At 57.1% G+C, this 17905-nt stretch overlaps 1 protein-coding gene across 5 annotated transcripts in view; it reads right to left on the minus strand.

Moving 5' to 3' along the window:
- PAXIP1 (PAX interacting protein 1) overlaps positions 1–17905 on the minus strand; it is a 46878-nt gene that overhangs the window by 16102 nt on the left and 12871 nt on the right. Inside the window, exons 1-5 of one of the 5 annotated variants that reach the window (XM_039230747.1) lie at positions 13904–13981; positions 12801–13011; positions 8396–9019; positions 2582–3098; positions 2094–2188 (exon numbers count right to left, since the gene is read on the minus strand). In XM_039230747.1, coding sequence (XP_039086678.1) covers positions 2094–2188; positions 2582–3098; positions 8396–9019; positions 12801–12974 — 1410 coding nt within the window. In that variant the 5' untranslated portion in view covers positions 12975–13011; positions 13904–13981. Of the gene's footprint in view, positions 1–2093; positions 2189–2581; positions 3099–8395; positions 9020–12800; positions 13012–13903; positions 14018–17905 lie in introns of those variants that run through there. The other 4 variants (XM_039230745.1, XM_039230746.1, XM_039230748.1 and 1 more) reach the window with 4 other exon arrangements.

Below are 17905 nucleotides of genomic sequence, written 5' to 3' on the forward strand. Positions count from 1 at the left end.
CAGCTCCAGCGGGCATTCCCACGCTTCCCAGCACATGCCCAGGAATCCCGACCTCCTCCTGCGGGGTTACCCCACCTCGCTTTTCCCGCTGCCGGTGAGAGCCGTGCTCCCTCCTCCCTTTCACCACGTCACTCCCAGACTCCGCACGCAACAAGGCCGTGCTGGCTTCAGAACCGCGCCCACGGATCCCCTACGCTCCTCCCCCTGGCGTGGAGCTCGGCCCTCGCTTAGGCTCGGGCTGGACGGATGGGACATGGTGCCATGACTGCATGCGGCTCCCACGACAGCGTCAGGAGACCCTGCGGCTTCTCCCGGCCCTGCCTCAGGTCGCCTGCCGGGGTGGGGGGGAAGGCCGGCGCTGCCCCTGCCTCCTGGTGCCCCCGACTGCCCCTGAGCAGAGCACCTGAGCCACAGGCACCCTGCTGGGCCACAGCAGGGTCTCCACCCACACAGAACCGCCAGGTGACGGGTGCTCCCTGCGGGGGTCACCGTGGCATGGAGGGCTCGTCACTCAGCGGAGGGCACGGTACAGCGTTCCCGCCCCGACAGACGGAGCACATCGGGGCGCGTGTGCATCAGCTGCCCCTCGGGGCCCGCTCCGCCTGTGCCAACTGAAGCTGCTGTCCCCCGCCCTCACCCACAGCATTCCTTTCCCATCCCGCCCAGAGTGCCTTCCCGGGCACCGCAGTGGCGCACGGCCAGCAGATGGGCCGCGACGTCTGAAGTTGGGGGCCACCTGTCCTCGGGGCCCGGAAGACGCTGCCAGCTGCTCCATGACGCACCTGCGGCCCCGAGACACCGACAGCCTCCCGGCCGCGGTTCTTAGACCGAGCCCGGGGCCTGCCGCGATGGCACGGCCAGTCCCTCCCCACGCGCAAGCCACCGCCCCACGTGCCCCTGCCTGCGCTTCCCCGGCACAGGCCGTCCTGCCCTTCGCAGCCCCTCCTGGACTAATACTGCAGCTTCAAACAGAAGCAGACTTTTTCTCTATCTTTTGTATCTTTCAGTCAATGGACTTCTTCTTAGACGGTTGCTACCCACCACCTTCTAACACTTCTGTGACTGTTAAAGAATTTCCTGCTGCCATGATTCTCAGCCGCCCCCCCCCCCACTCCAACCGCACCCCCGGTCAGGTGACTGGTAGCTCCCGCTAAGCCTGGCCACCTGCCTGCACCCCCTTCACTCAATGACTCAAGGTGTAAAACGTGTACCTTTGCTTTTCTAGTGCTGCAGTAACTACAGGGGGAATCCAGCCTCGTAACGTGGCACGGGAAGTGGCCGTGGAAGGAACGGCCTGGCCGGGGTCTGTGCCTTCTCGCCACCCTGTCCCATGCAGGTCTCTCTCTAGGACACCCTCAACGCTCACCCCTACTTGCCCTTTAATACCATGTGCAGGAATGTCCTGCCTCCTCCCCCTCCTCTCTCCTCCCCCTCCCCGGAGGCCACAGCTGACCCGGAGTTTTCAGGATCTCACACATTCCCAGCATTCCCTGCGTCTCAGAGCACAGAGCAGGGTTCCCACAACAGGAACGTTTTCAGAGAAGCGCACTTAAGATGCGCTTGAAGCGTATTTGTAAAGTCTTTTTTTTTTGAGGCCATTTTGATTTGCGGCACTAATGGGAAAAGCGTTTACCTCTTCTTTTCTTTAAAACCCAACGTACAAAATAGTAAGAACGGGGACTACGTTCCACAAGCAGCCTAGAGACTCTGAGGCCCCTTCCCAGCTGGAGAGCCTGAGGTGCCCAGCACTCGCCCTTGGGGACAGGAAGGACAGAAGCACAGAGAGGCCGACGGCCCCTCCCCGGGGCACCGCACCCCTGATCTCATTCTCACCCCCCCAGTGATACACAAATAGTCTGTGCCCCTCAGGACAGAGGAGCTGAGAGAACATGAAGAATGATGAAGTCCAACATTTCCACTTACGACGGAAAAAACTGAAGCCCAGAACAGTCACGGACTTGCCCAAGGTCACAAGAGCGCCTGCGAGGCGTTCACAACACAATCCCACGCAGGTTGGTGAGCTCAGCGGAAGGAGCCCGAGGCCAGGCTGCGCGGAGTCTGTGGCACAGAGCTGTGCCTGGGGCTCGACTCACCCTTTTCCAGGTGGCCAGCAGCTGCTTGTCCGACATGTGCTCCGGGTAGTCGGCCACTGCAAACACGCACCCCAGCAGGAACCCGTCTTCGGGGACTGGAACGGAAGCACACAGGGAAGACAAGCCCCTGAATACACACGCACAAAACCAAAACATGCACTTTGCCGCGTTCCATGTGCATTTCTGAGCCTATCAGTCCCGACCACGATGTATCCAGCCTAAGCTGTGCGTTCAAAACCCCTCGAACATACTGGCTCGCCTGCGCATATGAAGCCATTGCAGACCACGCGCACGGGCAACTGCCTGGGGCCCGGGGAGGGGCACCGTGCTCCCTTCGAGGGCTATGAGGCCCCATGACGCGCAGAGCACGTGTCCGGCACAAGGCGCACCTCCCCTCCCGGGGGCCTGTCCCGACGGGGGCCCTCCCCTGCCCTGGCGCCCGCGTACGAGACTTGGGGAGAGGGAAATAGGGCCGCCGCGCTACTAACTCTCCGCGGCCGGGTCGTGTCCAAACAGCTGTGGCTGCGGCTGCGGCTGGTGCTGGGGCTGCGGCTGGTGCTGGGGCTGGAGCTGGTGCGGGGTCTGGTGCGGGGGCGGAGGGGGCTGTGGCGGCTGGCCCAGCGGGGGCGCGGCGGGCGCGTGCATGTGCTGCTGCTGCAGGTGCAGGCGCTGCAGCTGGGCCAGCTGCTGCTGCTGCAGGTGCTGCAGGTGCTGCTGGAGCTGCTGCTGCTGCAGGGGCGGCTGCGGGCGGTGCGGGGGCGGCTGCGGGAAGGGGTGCGGCTGCGGCGGGGCATAGGGCTGCTGGGGCATCTGCGGCTGCGGCTGGAGCTGCAGGATCTGCTGCGGCGGGAGGTGCAGGACCGGGTGCGGCGGCGGCGGCGGCGGCGGCTCCGGGGCCACCTTCACGTGGCCGAACAGCACGGCGCCGGCGCTGGCGTGGCCCTGCTGGCTGTGGGTCACCTGCTGCTCTAAGGTTTTCGTGGGCGCTGAAAGGGACTGTAAGATCTGGAAGACAAACACGAGGCGGGGTGGTTAGCGCCGCGGCCAGGAGTGTGCCGCCGTCCTCTGCGCCAGGAGAAGGCATTCCCTGCGCTTCCTCGACGCTGAGCCGCACGGCGACGGCACCGCGCTTTCCTTCTGCAGTTACTACTAAGCATCACCAACTTCAAGAGAGTCAATGAACCTGTATTTCGAGACCAGCAGAATTTGGAAATGAGGAACAGGGAATAAGCAAATGACTTAAAGTGACAGACAAACTCACATGGCTGATCTGTTTGATAAAGCAGCGACGGGGCTGCAAAAACACACAGAAAACGAACAACAGAGGGGCCCTGCTTCCTCTCGGGTTCTGAGCAGGCGTCTGTGCTGCGGGCACTGTGCCTGACAGGCACCACCTCACCCCTGCCATGCTGCAGACTCCTCCTAACCCAGGGCTGTTGCAGGGAAGGTCGAGCGGGCCCTGTAACCACGCGGCCCGGCGGAGCCTCCTCTCCGCAGCTGCTGCTCTCCAACAAAGAAAGGGGCCCTGTATGAGGCGGACGTGAAGACCACCGCCCAGTGAGAGCACCGCCCCCCTGCCCCCGCATCTGGGGTCACCCTGCCCTGTGCCCTGGCAGCTCCATAAACAGGGGCCGCACAAGACACCAACGGCAGGTCTGTTTAAATGGTAAACCAGCCTCTTCCTCAAAAAGGAGCGACGGTCTTCAGATGGAGCGAGAAGAAACCCACCCGCCCACTGGTTCCCTTCTGGCTCCCCCTGGAGAGCCCTCTGCAAGCTGCGGGCCGGGAGAGGACGGGAGCAGGGGTCAGGAGAGGCCAGGGCACCAGATGGCACGCTCTTTGGTCATCCTGCATGGCCCTGAAGAAAACCGAAGCATTATGTCATGCGATACCTTCTTCCCAACATGCTCTGATGGCACAAACTGGAAACCACGGTCTGATGGTCAGGAGACCGAGGACCACCGGAGTTTCCTAGAACTCACGAAATACCACTCAGCCCTGGTAAAGGCACACTTGCCATTCCAATAAAACTCTAGAAATTCTATCATAAAGGAAACCACGACTACACAAAAATCTCAAATATGATCTTAAAACAGATCTTCCACTTAAACAGACTCACAAACATAAAGGTGATACAATCTGCAAGGGAAGCAGACTCTGGATTTAGGGCTGAAACGGACGGAGGCCTGGCATCGGGGGGGCTTCCGCCGGGTGAGCGGCCGACTTCGGTTCAGATCACCGTCTCAGGGCTCGTGAAATCAACCTCCACGCCGGGCTCCGCTGCCAGCCTGCTTGGGATTCTGCGTCTCCCTCTCTCCCTGCCCCTCCCCACTCAGGCTCGCTCTTGCTCTCTCTCAAAAACAAACATTTAAAAAAAAATGAAGCTGGCCAACTCTAGGCCTGTACAATCTGTCTTTCACACCACCGTACAGAGAGGACACCGATCTCCATCAGGCATTCTCTGCACACTTCGAAAACTCCTCAGCAGAGCTCTAGCCAGAAGAAAAAAATGTGGAACACACTCATAAATAGAGTAACGATTTCTTCTCTAAGGTTAAAAGTACGAGAAGCACCGGTCACATGGAGGGAAACGGGCCGCAGCGCCTCCCACACCCACACAGCAGGACAGCAGCCGGGAGGCCCACGCTTCCGTAAAAACCACGTGGGGCGGGTGGCGGACACCTGCTAGCGCCTCTGTGGATCAGTCCTGAGCCTGTCAGCGCAGCGGGTCAGTGACACTGGCTGCCTCTGGAGAGGACGCAGGACTTAGGGGAAGGACGGAGTTTATCGCTTTATAGCCTTTGGTGCCACTTGAATTTTTAAAGTTCGGTACATACACCCTCTTTTACTCTCAGAAGTAACAACCCACGGGAACTTGACTGCTAATAAGGAATAAAGGCCTGTCCGCCACAATGGACATGCCCCCGCCCCTGCGCCTCAACCCCAGATCACAGGGCAGCTCCGGGAGGTCTGGAGGGCCTCTGTACAGAGGGTGAGCGAGCACGAATGGCTGAACGCCTGGAGCCTGAGGCTGGTCCTCTCGCATCTGGGGGGGCAGGGAGGGCATGTCCAGGTCTGGAGCACGGAGAGAGAAGCTGGGGGGGGCTCCAGGTCTGGAGCATGGAGAGAGAAGCTGGGGGGGCTCCAGGTCTGGAGCACGGACAGGGAAGCTGGGGGGAGGGGCAGGCTGTGAGCACAGGGTGGCTCAGAGCACACGGAGGTGAGGACGAGAGCCCCGGCACCTGGCGGGCGCCCGGTGAGGGGCTCCCAGGACAACCCCTGGACTCCAGAACCAGGCGGCTCGTCAGCCCTCTGCCGTGCCTCTGGCTGGACACATGTGCTGGTCTCGAGGGATCAGAGAAAGAAGTGGGGCTCTTAGCTGCGTGATCACGTAATTTGCCGTTTCGCAAACAACAATTTGTAATGAATGTCGAGTCTGGACTTTTCCTTCCTGGGATGCTATCGTTCTCGTTATTTAAATTATTTCATATGGAGAGCCCCAACATATAAAGAGTTACAAAACCAACAACATGGCTCCTATAGCCACAACTCACAACCGAAACAAATGCTGGCAGCTGGCCGTGTTCTCCCAACCCCACAACTATTTTTACGCTAAGTCTGTCCTCTAGTTGTAACATTTCAAAAATTCATTTTCTTCACTTCTAGCAGCCAAATGTCCCAGGTCTCAACCCGCTGCAAACCCACCAAACACCTGGGGCAGCGGCTCTCCTTGCAGAGGAGACTTGGCGGCCTCTCCGACGGCCCCCCGACCCCCCACCGGGGCGCACCCGCTCCCGGCTGCAGGCACCTGTGTCCACCTCCCGGGAGACAATCCCACCCAGACGCGAACTCAGGAAGCGTGGGATCCAACTGGTCACGGGAGAAGCACAGGGCGCGGCTGGGGGGTGGGCGGGGAGAGCTGGCAGACAGACAGCAGGGGCCGCGGGCCCCAAACCACAGGGGGGGTCCCTGTGCTCCCCGGGCTGTGGGCCGCAGGCCGCGCTCCACACTCACGTCCAGGGGCAGCCCGGTCTCCCTGCGCAGGCCCCGGTCACACCACTGCCGCCTCCGGGCTGTCCTCTGGCTGCCTTCTCCGGCCAGCCCCGTGCCCCTGGCTTTCCAGTTCTTTGTGACCATCCCTCCGCCCCCTGCCTGTCCGCTGGTGCTGGGACCGCACCTCCTGGCATCAGGGGCGCCATGGCCCATGACCCCGGCCGCGGGCTCTCTGCGTTGCGTCCTCGCCTCCAGAGACCCCACGTGAGCATGGGCCCCAGTGGACAGAGCTGCACCCTGACCACCTCCTCCCAGGGCCCTCCTCGTCGTCACCACCCTCCAGACCGGTGTCCCCACCAACTCCAAGTGCCTCCCGGGCCCAGCAAGTTCAGCACCAAGACGGGGAGTACAGGTACGGGGCGCAGAGGGCGGGCCTGCGAACAGCGCCTCACCGCCAGAGGGGGGGCCGCGGCTCAGCTGCCAGGCGCTGTCACCATTCAGACTGCAAAATGCCGGCTCATCCACCTCGCAAGGAACGCCAGAAACCCCATTTTTGTAGATGATCCCACGATTTTGGCAAATAAATTAAGAAAATTATTTGCTCCAAAGCAAACATGTCAGGCAGCAGGTGGCATCGGCTGCTGGCGTGTAACCTGGCCCTGGCTCGTCTGTCATCGTCCAAAGCCACTGCGCCTCCAGCACTGCTCATTCGACCTTGCCGCGCCCCGAGCACCCGCGCCTGTCCTGTCCGCCACCCTCTCGGCCTCCACCTCCTCCACGTCTCTTAAGCTGTGGCCACAACCTAACCTGGGTCCCAACCACGTCCAACAATACTGTCTTCCCAGGATCCCCGTATCAACTCTTCCAGAACCTTCCATTCTCCTCAACCCTGGTTACATCTCTCTTCCCCTCCGCCCTACACACTTTGCCTCGTGCCATCTTAATTTTCTCCCTTCTGACGTCTGCAGAATGTTTTCTCTTCTTCCACCTTATTCTGGTGTCTCAAGAACCACGTACTGTCTTACTGCCAAGCCAGGGAGGGAGAACAGGACAATAAAAAAAGAACAGCTTTAACACGCACTGCTAATCAAAACACTGTCGGGGCGCCCGGGCGGCTCAGTCGGTTAGGCGTCCGACTTCGGCTCATGTCAGGATCTCATGGTCTGTGGGTTCGAGCCCCGCGTCGGGCTCTGGGCTGACAGTTCGGAGCCTGGAGCCTGTTTCCAATTCCGTGTCTCCCTCTCTCTCTGCCCCTTCCCCTGCTCATGCTCTGTCTCTCAAAAAGAATAAATGTTAAAAAATAAAAAAATTAAAAAAAACAAAAGCACTGCTGTTACCATCCTCCTCAGGGACTGTGATCTACAAGAAACAGGCCCTTCCCAGAGTCCCAGTGGCTTGCTCGGACTCAGGGAGAACGACCCAGGCCCTGGGGGACAGACCCCTGCAAAGGCCCCCCAGCTCCGCCCACAGCCCCAAGTCTCACAGACTTTCTTCCCTTACAACACAGCGAATTCACGCCTGCCCCTGGGTCTTCACAGCCGCTGTTCCCTTCTCGGGGAAGGGAACCCCATCCTGCTCTTCCCACAGCCTCTCTGTCCTTCACACCTCCTTCGTGAGGCCCTCCCCGACCACCTCTCGTAAATACCCTCCTTCCCCCGGCGGCTATTCTAGGCGCTTCATCAAACTGTCCTCAGCACACCCACGCCCCCCACCCACACGAGTCTTTCTGTTCCTGCGCGTACACCTCCCACACCCGAAACAAAGGTGGGAAACTGGTCTTTCTCCTTCGCCACCTTGTCCCCACGACCCACAGAAAGGACACAGTGACCGGCGTACCACCTCAACAACTTCCTTTCAGTCCTAAATGGAAAGACAAGGCCATATTCCGTATCAACAAACTCCAATCACAGTAGTATCAACTGAGATTCAGGCTTCTTTAAACGAAAGAATAGTTCACATTATGTTATTTATCCACCATGAGGTTCATTATAAACAAATAATAACACCCGGTCAATTCCATGCCTCTCTCTGCTGCCACCGCTCATCTGAAGCTAAGAGCAGAAAGCCTTCCTCGGGCAAGCACTCCCGTCACTGGTATCCTGCCGGAGCGTAAGAAATGTTCGCTCGCGCGCGCGCGCACACACACACACACACACACCTGTAGAACTAGAACAATTCTCACACAAGTAAGTACCGCTTATAAGTTAACTGTCCTGAAGAAGCGGAAAATACTAACCTGTATTGAAACCATCTGTAAAATTCAGCTCTAAAGTCCATTATTTAAGTTTCCGCTCTTTACAGTGACTTACGTGTGCTACATTTGACGGTCGGCTAATCTGCTGAATATCAGCATTATTGGTAATGTTTCTCAGCGTCCGCACGGCCGGACTCCAAGTAGCGATCATTTCTGATCTTTCGGAACTTTGCAGGTTCTGTCCCGGAGCCAGTAAAGTGCCCCGGACGTCGGGGGGGAGGACGGTGCCCGGGACGGGCGGCACGTTGGCACACAGGTTAATGAGGCCGGGCTCCTTCCCCGGGGGCAGCCTGCGCTTGGCCGTGGCCACCTGTGGCACTTCGGCCGGGGTCCAGTTCAGATTTCGCTCCTGTTTCTCCGGTGACGAATCTGAGGAATCGTCAAACATCAACTCGCCCTTGGCCTTCTCGGCGTTTGACGTGGGCGAGAACTGCAGGTGGCCCGGAGACCCCTCCTGCGAGCTAGCAGGGCTCGACTTTTCGTCCGTGCTGCCCTCGTTCTGCGAGTCCTGCTCCTCGTTCTCCTCCTCCTCCTCCTCCTCCTCCTCCTCTTCGTAAATAACGAGGCGAGGGTGGTAAAACGCTTCATCTTTCTTGGTCTTTTCGGATATGCACTCCAGGACCCAGTCGGGGGTGACAATTTTAATGCTTGCTCTCTTTAAAGCACATTCGTATTTCTCCTACGAGCAAAGAACACACACATGAACACGGCTGTTAAGTGTGACCAGACCTCCTAGGACTGTGCACGGAACACGGCGTCGGGACAGGGACGCAGCTGGAATGGTCGGCGCCCGCGACTGCCCTTTTAGGCAGAGAAAGGCTTCAACTCCTTCCCGAAGCACGACCAGGACCCAAGCGAACCACGGGTCCGCGAACTCAGGGCGGCCCCGCCTGCGACAGCGGCCTCACAAGATTCTGTCCACAGTCCACCTTCACAGATGGCATGTGAGGAAAAAAGGACAGCTAGCGGCCCCACGGGCGGTTCTCTCACGAGCGAGATAAATAACCGCCACCTCGTCTAGTTTTTATTCACTGACAATCTGTGCAAAGCCGTAACGAGGGGGCAGAGTTTCGTCAGGACACGGGGCACGGTCAGGGAGGGCGGCCGACTTCTCGCGGGAGGCTTCCTCAATGAGGCGCCTAGTGTTTACTGAGCTCGCTGCGTGGAAGACACAGAGGACGCAGCCCGTGCCTGACAGCGAGGTTCACAGCTTAGCTCTGGAGAGAAAGGGACCACCACGGAGGACACGGCGCCCGGCCTCTGGCGGGCGGGGCGACACGCAGAGGGGTCCCAGCCGCAGCGAGCCGCGGGCCTCGGGCCGGGCACGGGGCACGAACCGTAGGGCGCGTGGAAAGGCGTGCTCCCAGGCAGCGGCTCCCTCGCAGGAAAGCGTGTAGAACGGAACAGACCCCAAAGGATAAAGCCATAAACGAAAAAGAAATTAGGCAAGAGTAATACGATGCCGCAGCTTTAAAATAAACAAGTCTGAGGGGTGCCTGGGGGGCTCTCTTGATCTCCGCTCCCCTCGCGGTTCCGGAGTTCGAGCCCCTGCCGGACAGCACGGAGCCTGCGCGAGATCCTCCCTCTCTCCCCCTCCCTGTCCCCCCACCCTCCCCCGCTCTCAAAATACATAAATAAACTTTAGAAAATAAACAACCGAGTTCCTCTCTATGGTTCGCTCACCTGAGAGCACCCCCGCCCCGGGCTTTGAGCACCTCAGGGAACAGCCGGTCTCTGGCACACACGGCCGGAGCCCCCACATCCAAACCCGTTTCCTGTCAAGGAGCCTGAAGGTGGCCCCTGCTGTGTAGTCGGCGAGGGTGGCCGGGGCGGGCGACTGCCCTCGGGCCGGCGGCGGCCACGGCAGCACCGGGAAGCCCAGACCTCCTCCTGGGGCTCGGGCCTCAGTGATGCCGCGCCGTGGCTTCTGAGGACACCCGACGGGGAGCCACTCCGAGACGGTGGGGGGAGACCACCTGCTGAGCGCGCCACGGTCAACACCGCGAGCGCCCGGCTCCGCTGTCCTGTTACAAATGCAGATGTGCGTGTGCTGAGAAGGTGAAGGGGGCACCGGGGCTCCGTGATGCGCTCTTCGCACCTAATGCACTGTGAACTCCCCCGCGTCCGTGCGTGTACTTCTACGCCGGCACTTCTCTTCTTCACTGTCTAGCGCTCATTTTCGAACAAACTCGCCAAGTGGAGACACCGTAATAAACCGCCTGCACCCGCGTGCAATCCTGCTTCACCCATCTCCCCCATGACGCCATGTCGTGCGTCTCTGACGACGGCCCCCACCACTGCGGGCCCCACTCGGGCTGTGGAGCCCCCTCAGACCCGAGCTTAAGTCGGTTTAACCCGAGCACACCACTCTGTCGCACGGTCGAGAATCCAGGCAACCCCGGTCCCACGGACTACCGCTTGGTTATTTCTGGTACCACTCACTCTAGTCGTCTCTAGTGTTTATCTCGGGTTTTGTTACCATGAAAAAGTGAACTTAATTCTCGACACACATATCCTAGATTCTTGGTCTAAGATGAACTCGTGGGTTCTGGCATCAAAGTATGAAAAGTACTTTCAGGCTCCATAGCTCTAACCACAGAGCCTCCTAAAAGGCTATGCTGCCAATTCCGTATGGCTCTATCCACTGACCCACACCCGAGAAAAATGTTTTTATTCCTAGCCGCGTGCTTAAACTCACTGAAACCACACTGTGTGTAAAGCATGATTTAAGGAATTCATCTTATTAAGATAATACGTGCTCTGACCCTTAGGTGAAGAGAAGCACGGGGGAATATCTGCGTGACCGCACGGTGTGTACTAAGCACCGAAATGAAGCTGAGCCCCGGCTGATGTACGGAAGTGCTGGATCACTCTGCGTCCACCTGACACTAACGCACCACCCTACGTTAACTACAGAGTTAAAATAAAACCTTAAAAAAATGAAAAAAATTTATTCTTTATTCTAAGAATCATTCTGAAATATTTAAGTATGAAATGTTAAGTCAACCTCTCACGGTAAACACAGATGAGAGACTTCCACAGCAGATGAGACTCCTAACTTCCTGACGGCCTGTCCCAGGAGGGCCACAGGGCTGTCCCAGGAAAACAAGCCTGGACATACCCTGAAGTGTTTATAAGCTGAATAAACACGACCAAATAACATACATATAAGATAGGATTTCAACGTTCTTTTCCAAGGTAGAAAGACACTTTGTTGAAAATAATAAAATATGAAATACTTTTTGAATGGTGTCACGAAACAGCAAAAGTACCACCAGTGCCCTACAGCGCGGTCGAGGTGCACTTGGGACATCAAAGAGGAACCCTGAACTTGGCGCTGGGACCTGCCAGGTCGGCTGGTGGTTCCCATGTGCACGGCGGGCTGGCACTCCATGTCTCACGGGGACCAGACTGTGTGCCATGCAATCTACGCACCGCACCGTCACTCATGCGTTCTCCCACGTCCCCCAACAAGGGAGTTTCTGTCACTGAAAGACACTTATGCTTGAACCAGGTGACCTACAAGCAAGCACCACCCGACGCCCTTGCCTGAGCTGACCGAGCAGCCGAGTCATCCCACCCTCACCTGGACGAGTTACCAAACTCATGACCTCAGGAGCCAACAGTGTGGCCGACGGAGTCCAGGCCGTGGGACTGGTGGGTCCCCCAGCCACAGCGGCCACGCTCCCACGCAAGGGCTGCAGCTGCTGCAGATCAGCCCCTCCTGGCAACGCGCACACTGTGTTCTGCTGATTCTGTTCTTAAATTCCTTTCTTCTCCACCTAAGTGACCATTTTAAAAATCCAATATATGAAAGGTAGAACATTTCCTTTGTTCATAAAAAAAAATGCAAAAAAAAAATAAAAGGATTTAAAGAGATGCCGTTTATTTCCGAAACTGACGTGCGTGCACTGCCTCTGCATTACCATTTGGCTCTTCAGAAGTATTGACTCATCGTTACCAAATCTATAAAGACTTTGTTCCCTTTCGAGCTAGCTGCCTACAGTCAAATGACTTACTCTTATCCAGAAATTACACGATATTAGTATGAAAAGAACCCATATACTGTTTGGCCAAAACATACTATATATCTCTTAAAATGTTGTGCAGACTAGGATTCTTCACTTTGAGAGACTGAAGAGTCACATCCTACAACTTCACAGAAAACACTGCTTGACGGTGTTACAGCCACACTCGCCGGGTCACGAAGGGCTCCTTTGTCAGGAGCCCAGCGCGGCCACCACACATTCACAGGTCACCTCTGCTCAGCATCAGAGCCTCTGCGAGAGGGGTCTTCTCTCAGGGCAGGTTCAGCCAGTCCATGCTGCCCACTGCTCGCCAGAGCCCCTCGCCGCTGGCCCCCTGCAGCCAGCGCACTGGCGGGAAGAGCAGGAAGGCCACACGGACTGAGGCAGCAAGAAAGAACAGAGAGGGTCCCCGTATGTGGAAAGTTAACTCACCACAAACACACTCTTCTGGACTCTCAGACTTATAAATAACTGTTCCTGGGGACAGCAAAGCCTGATTCCAGAGGCGGTGGTCCGCAAGCTCTCGGGTGCGCCAGAGCTGCCGGCTCCGCGCCTGCCCTCGCCGGGTCCTGGTTTACAAGGTCTGGGCTGGGCCGCAGTCTGCATTTCTCACAAATCCACAGGGGAGGCGGGTGCTGCTGACCTGAGGGCCCACCCGGGAAACCAAAACTCTGTGGTCCCCGCAGTGCTTAGAGACAAGGACCCCATGATCATCGAGGTACACATACTTTTATATACTTTAGATCATCAGAAAGGAAACGGCATTGGAAACTGCCAAATACGTGTCTGCAAAGTTATACTCAGTACGAGCCCTTTTCCAAAATTGTGAAGACAACTAAAAACATATACTTTCACAAATAAAAACGAACTAAAGTTTTACTGGATTTGAAAGGAAACTCTAGAGATTCAAAAACTTTCCAGTTTTCTCCATGAGATAAACCCAAATTTCTTTGCATTTAGAGGTCACTCTGGCTGTGAATAGAAAGGATAATCATCTCCCATCCTCTGTGGAATGAAACCAGATGTAAATAATAGAGGTGAACAGAATCAGCTTCTGTAAATGGAATCTTACCATTAATTTAACAGAAGCTCAAAACCAACCCCTCGATTACTGGAAATGCTGAGGGGACGCAGGAAGAGGGGGGCATACAGGAGGTGCTCCCCCCACGGCCCGGGGACGGCCTGAGGGGACGCAGGAAGAGGGGGGCGTGTGGGAGGTGCTCCCCCCACGGTCCAGGGACGGCCTGAGGGGACGTAGGAAGGGGGGGGGGTGTGGGAGGTGCTCCCCCCACGGCCCAGGGACGGCCTGAGGGGACGCGGGAAGAGGGGGGCGTGCGGGAGGTGCTCCCCCCACGGCCCGGGGACGGCCTGAGGGGACGCGGGAAGAGGGGGGCGTGTGGCAGATGCTCCCCCCACGGCCCGGGGACGGCCTGAGGGGACGCGGGAAGAGGGGGGCGTACGGGAGGTGCTCCCCCCACGGCCCAGGGATGGCCTGAGGGGACGCAGGAAGAGGGGGGCGTGTGGGAGATGCTTACCCCCTTCGGTTCGGGGACAACCAAGTGCGTGCATTTCTTGTTGAGGTGCAGCTGGCAGGTCCCCCCATAGAAAGTGAGCAGGGCCCACAGGGCGCTCCTGTCTTCAGACGACACCTGGGAAAGGAAGGGACACCAGGCTTCCGTCACACATTTCAGTCTGTGCAAGTCTGCTTATTGTTAAAGTACAAGGCGGCATCTTAGCCGTCGTCCGCGTCTGCCTCCCTCCCTTAACGGAAATCACGTAAGGGGGTTCGCACGGAAGACACAGGAGCTGTTAGCTATTTGCTTGTCACGACAAACTTTCGATTCCTATCACTGACTACTTTATAGATGTGATTTTTTTCGCCTTGTCACCAAATGAGTGAAAACACATATCCCCACTCCAAAAAATTAATGGAGGAGTCTTTCAACATAAGCGATGGGGAGGGCAAGCAGAGGGAGCAGACCACCACTCCATCTGAAAGTGTCAGAATGCACCAGCAGCATCAAAGTCATCAGGGAACTCCTTCATCGTTAAGAGATAAACACTACTTAAGAAATGGATGAAATAGAAAGATAAAAACAGTTATTTGTGAGCCCAGGGAAACGGTCAGTATTACCTCACAAACAAAGGAGGAGAGGCAGGCATGCAAGGGGCCACCGCACGCCGGCCCTAGCGGTGCGGTCAGGCCCACACGGAGCGGCTTGTGTCGGAGAAGAGGCCTCCGCTAGAACAAGAACAGCTGCTTCTTGCCTGCCTCCTCTGTGCCGAGAACTGTGCTGCGGGCTTCACACGTACGCCTGACCCTCGCGACCGCCATGCCAAGCAGAAACCATTAAGCCCACTGTACAGATCAGGAAACACACTTGCCAAAATTATAGCTAATCATCAGAGATGCTGGCTTTTAAAACACAGGTGTCGAAACTTCTATCTCCCTGTTCTGTACCTTCCCTAAGGGCAATTACTCCCAAAAAGAATTTCTAAAAAATAAGATGTTAGAGTCTGAAAGACAAAAGAAGTATGAAAATAAAGGGGAGTTAATTCTAACATACTCATTTAACCAGGTCAATTTTTTTCCTGAGTTATTTATTGTAAATTGAGGGTTATGGTTAAGAATTCTGTTAATTCTGTACAGTACTATAAAGAGCATGTTTTTAAACGCTGCCGTTAGTCAGCTCACGAGAACTCTACCACCTTACATCTACTTTCACCCAGTTTACAAAGGTTTCCAGAAATTATTCTGCACTGCACACTACTCTGTGAATACTAATAGGAACATATTAATTTCCTAAAACCACCGTGAAAAATCACTACTTTACATCTCTCTCGTTAGTCATTGTCACATCAGAAGACTGGGTCAGGAAATTATTATTTGTTACTGGAGGCTTTCACAAAAACACATATCTCGTGCAGCGTTTGGAGGGGTGAGATTTAATTACATGATAAGACAGACTCCAAAGGATCACTACATCCTCCTTATTAAAAATGAAGGTAAATAATCAGCACCTCAGGGTGCCTTCCCGGGAAGGCCGTGGCCACAGAGCAGCGCGCACAGGCTTGGCTGGGCCGCCCGCGGTGAGCCAGTACCCGGCCTGCGCCACAGGCCTGGGCCGCGACAGGGAGAAGCCTATCACTGTGGAAAGAACATCGGGCGGGAGGAGGGAGACCTGGAGCGGACACGGGGTCTCCACCAACGGGCTCCGGCCAATCCGAGGCCTCCCACAAACCGGGCCCTTCACCGTCCCGTGTCTGGGCCAAACGACGTCACACATCCAAACCAGCTGCACAATGAACTGGCATCCACGTAACTAACAACTAAGAACACTTCTTCTGCAGCAAAACGTTAACAATAGTGCCCTCGTGGGGATGGGATTATGGGGCCATTTCTGTTTTCATTTTTTTTTTTTAAATGTTTTATTTATTTCTAGGAGAGAGAGAGAGACAGCGCGAGCAGGGGAGGGTCAGAGAGAGAGGGAGTCACAGACTGAAACAGGCTCCAGGCTCCGAGCTGACAGTCAGCACAGAGCCCGACGCGGGGCTCGAACCCACGAACCGCGAGATCATGACCCAAGCGAAAGTCGGACACTTAACCGACTGAGCCCCCCAGGGGCCCCTCTGTTTTCATTTTTATACTTTTCTGTATTTTCCAAATTTTCAAGAGTGTTACTCCTATAACTGGGGAAAAGTGCCTTTTTTTTTTAAAGCAATCTTTGTAAACTACAGATCATGTCATCTCGGCCTACGAAGCTCGGACGTGGCAAGTCAGGCCGTCGTGACCGTGCAGGGCACACGCGTCCCACGGCAGCGCCGTGCCTCGGGCATACTCGTCCGACTCGCTGGGCCCGGGCTCGTGCCTTGCCCAGCCCCGTCGCCCACTCAGCTCCCACTGGCCCTGGCCCCACGGCAGGCCGCACGCACGCCCACGTGCTGGCCACGCTCCGAATCCGCCCGCTCACTCGCCCCACTACCCTGTCCTCTAAGCACGTGGCGCAGAGGACGGTCACCTCGTCCCCGGCTCCCCTCAACAACCGCTCCCTTCACCCCAGTCGGGAGTGCCTTCCCTTCTGGGCACAAGCCGGACGCTCCTTGGGTCTAGTCGCCAAACCTATCCTGGCGCGTCTTGAAGAAAACTACAATTTGCAAGTACCGTCAGAGGCGGAGGCCTCACTAAGACCTACGCCCTCGACTTCCTGGCTCCCTCACGGGACTGAGTACAGCGCGAGGCACAGGGGGAGGCCGTCCAGAAAGGTTTGCTGGCTGAGAGACAGAACGGGAAGCGCTTTTATTTTTAGCTTCAAGACGGAAGTCACAAGTCTGGCCAGACTCCACTGGACTCTCATCGTGTCCCCGAAAGCCCACCCGGCACCTCACAGCGGGGCCCCCGCCTACAGCCACACGCGCTCGGGAGACGGCAGACGGCGTGTGCGCATCCCGGCGGCTGCTGGCACAAGCAGCCTTCCCTGCCTGGCCCTGGGAGAGCTCTGGAAGCCTCCGACAGAGAGCTCCGGCCTGTGTCAACACCCTGACACCCCGACGAGGCGGAGAAGGCAGACGGTCACTAAGAGCCACCGAGCGGACCGTCCCGTCGTAAAGGCGGGGTCCTGCCTGGTGCGGGTGCAGCAGCGCCAGAGCCAGAGCCGGGTGGGCGCCCACAGTCCTGCTCGCCGCAGCCCCCGCACCGCGCAGCCGCCTGTACCCTGTGTCTGCCAAAGCCCGCAGCTCGCTCACAAGCCCGTCTTCCCTCCCGGACCACACGCTTACTGAGGGAAGACATCCCATCTTCATGTAACCTCCCTCCCCGCCCCGCCCCCGAAAATATCCGTGTCCACACTGCCCTGTTCTCAACCAGGGCTTCAGCTCGTGAGCCTCCATCAGGTGAAATCTTGCCCATGCTCATTTGATCGGTCTTTCTCAACTCTTAAGCAGAGCGTTTTACGATGTGATCCTATCGCACACGGATTCCCATTCATCACCCTAAGCAACGAACCGTGTAGTAAGCGACCCGTGAAGATCAAAAGAACTCCAGACCCTGAGTTTTATTACCTAATGAATTTGCTAAAAGGACAGAAGAACACTGTCAAAGGTCCCTCAATCCCGCTGCCTGCCCACCGCAGCTGCAGCCGCCCCTGGCCTTGTGTTTTGCACCTGGATAAAACTTTACAGGCCGGGCCCCTCCCCAGATCACACGGCCCAGGGACACTTGCTCACCTCTGCCCGTGCCCTCTACCACCGAGCTGTGGCTTCTTCCACGGGCTTCCAACCCCCTCCCTGCCCCGCTGCTGCCCTCCCAGCCCAGACCACCGCCGGGCCTGCACGACGGCCACCAGCCCGCTCAGCAGTCCTGGGTCCTGCTCTCCTCCTCTGCTGGGTCACAGGCAGGACTGAGGGGACACACAAAGCTACACACAACTATCTGCTACAAATCAGCGCTCCCCACCCTCACCTGGGACACTGCCGCTTCCCAGCCTTAGAGACGGAGTCTGAGTTCACCCCTGGTTTCTAAAAACAACCCGCTATTCCTC

This window comes from Hyaena hyaena, unplaced genomic scaffold, assembly GCF_003009895.1.
Source record: "Hyaena hyaena isolate Hyena2069 unplaced genomic scaffold, ASM300989v1 scaffold_50, whole genome shotgun sequence".
NCBI lineage: Eukaryota > Metazoa > Chordata > Mammalia > Carnivora > Hyaenidae > Hyaena > Hyaena hyaena.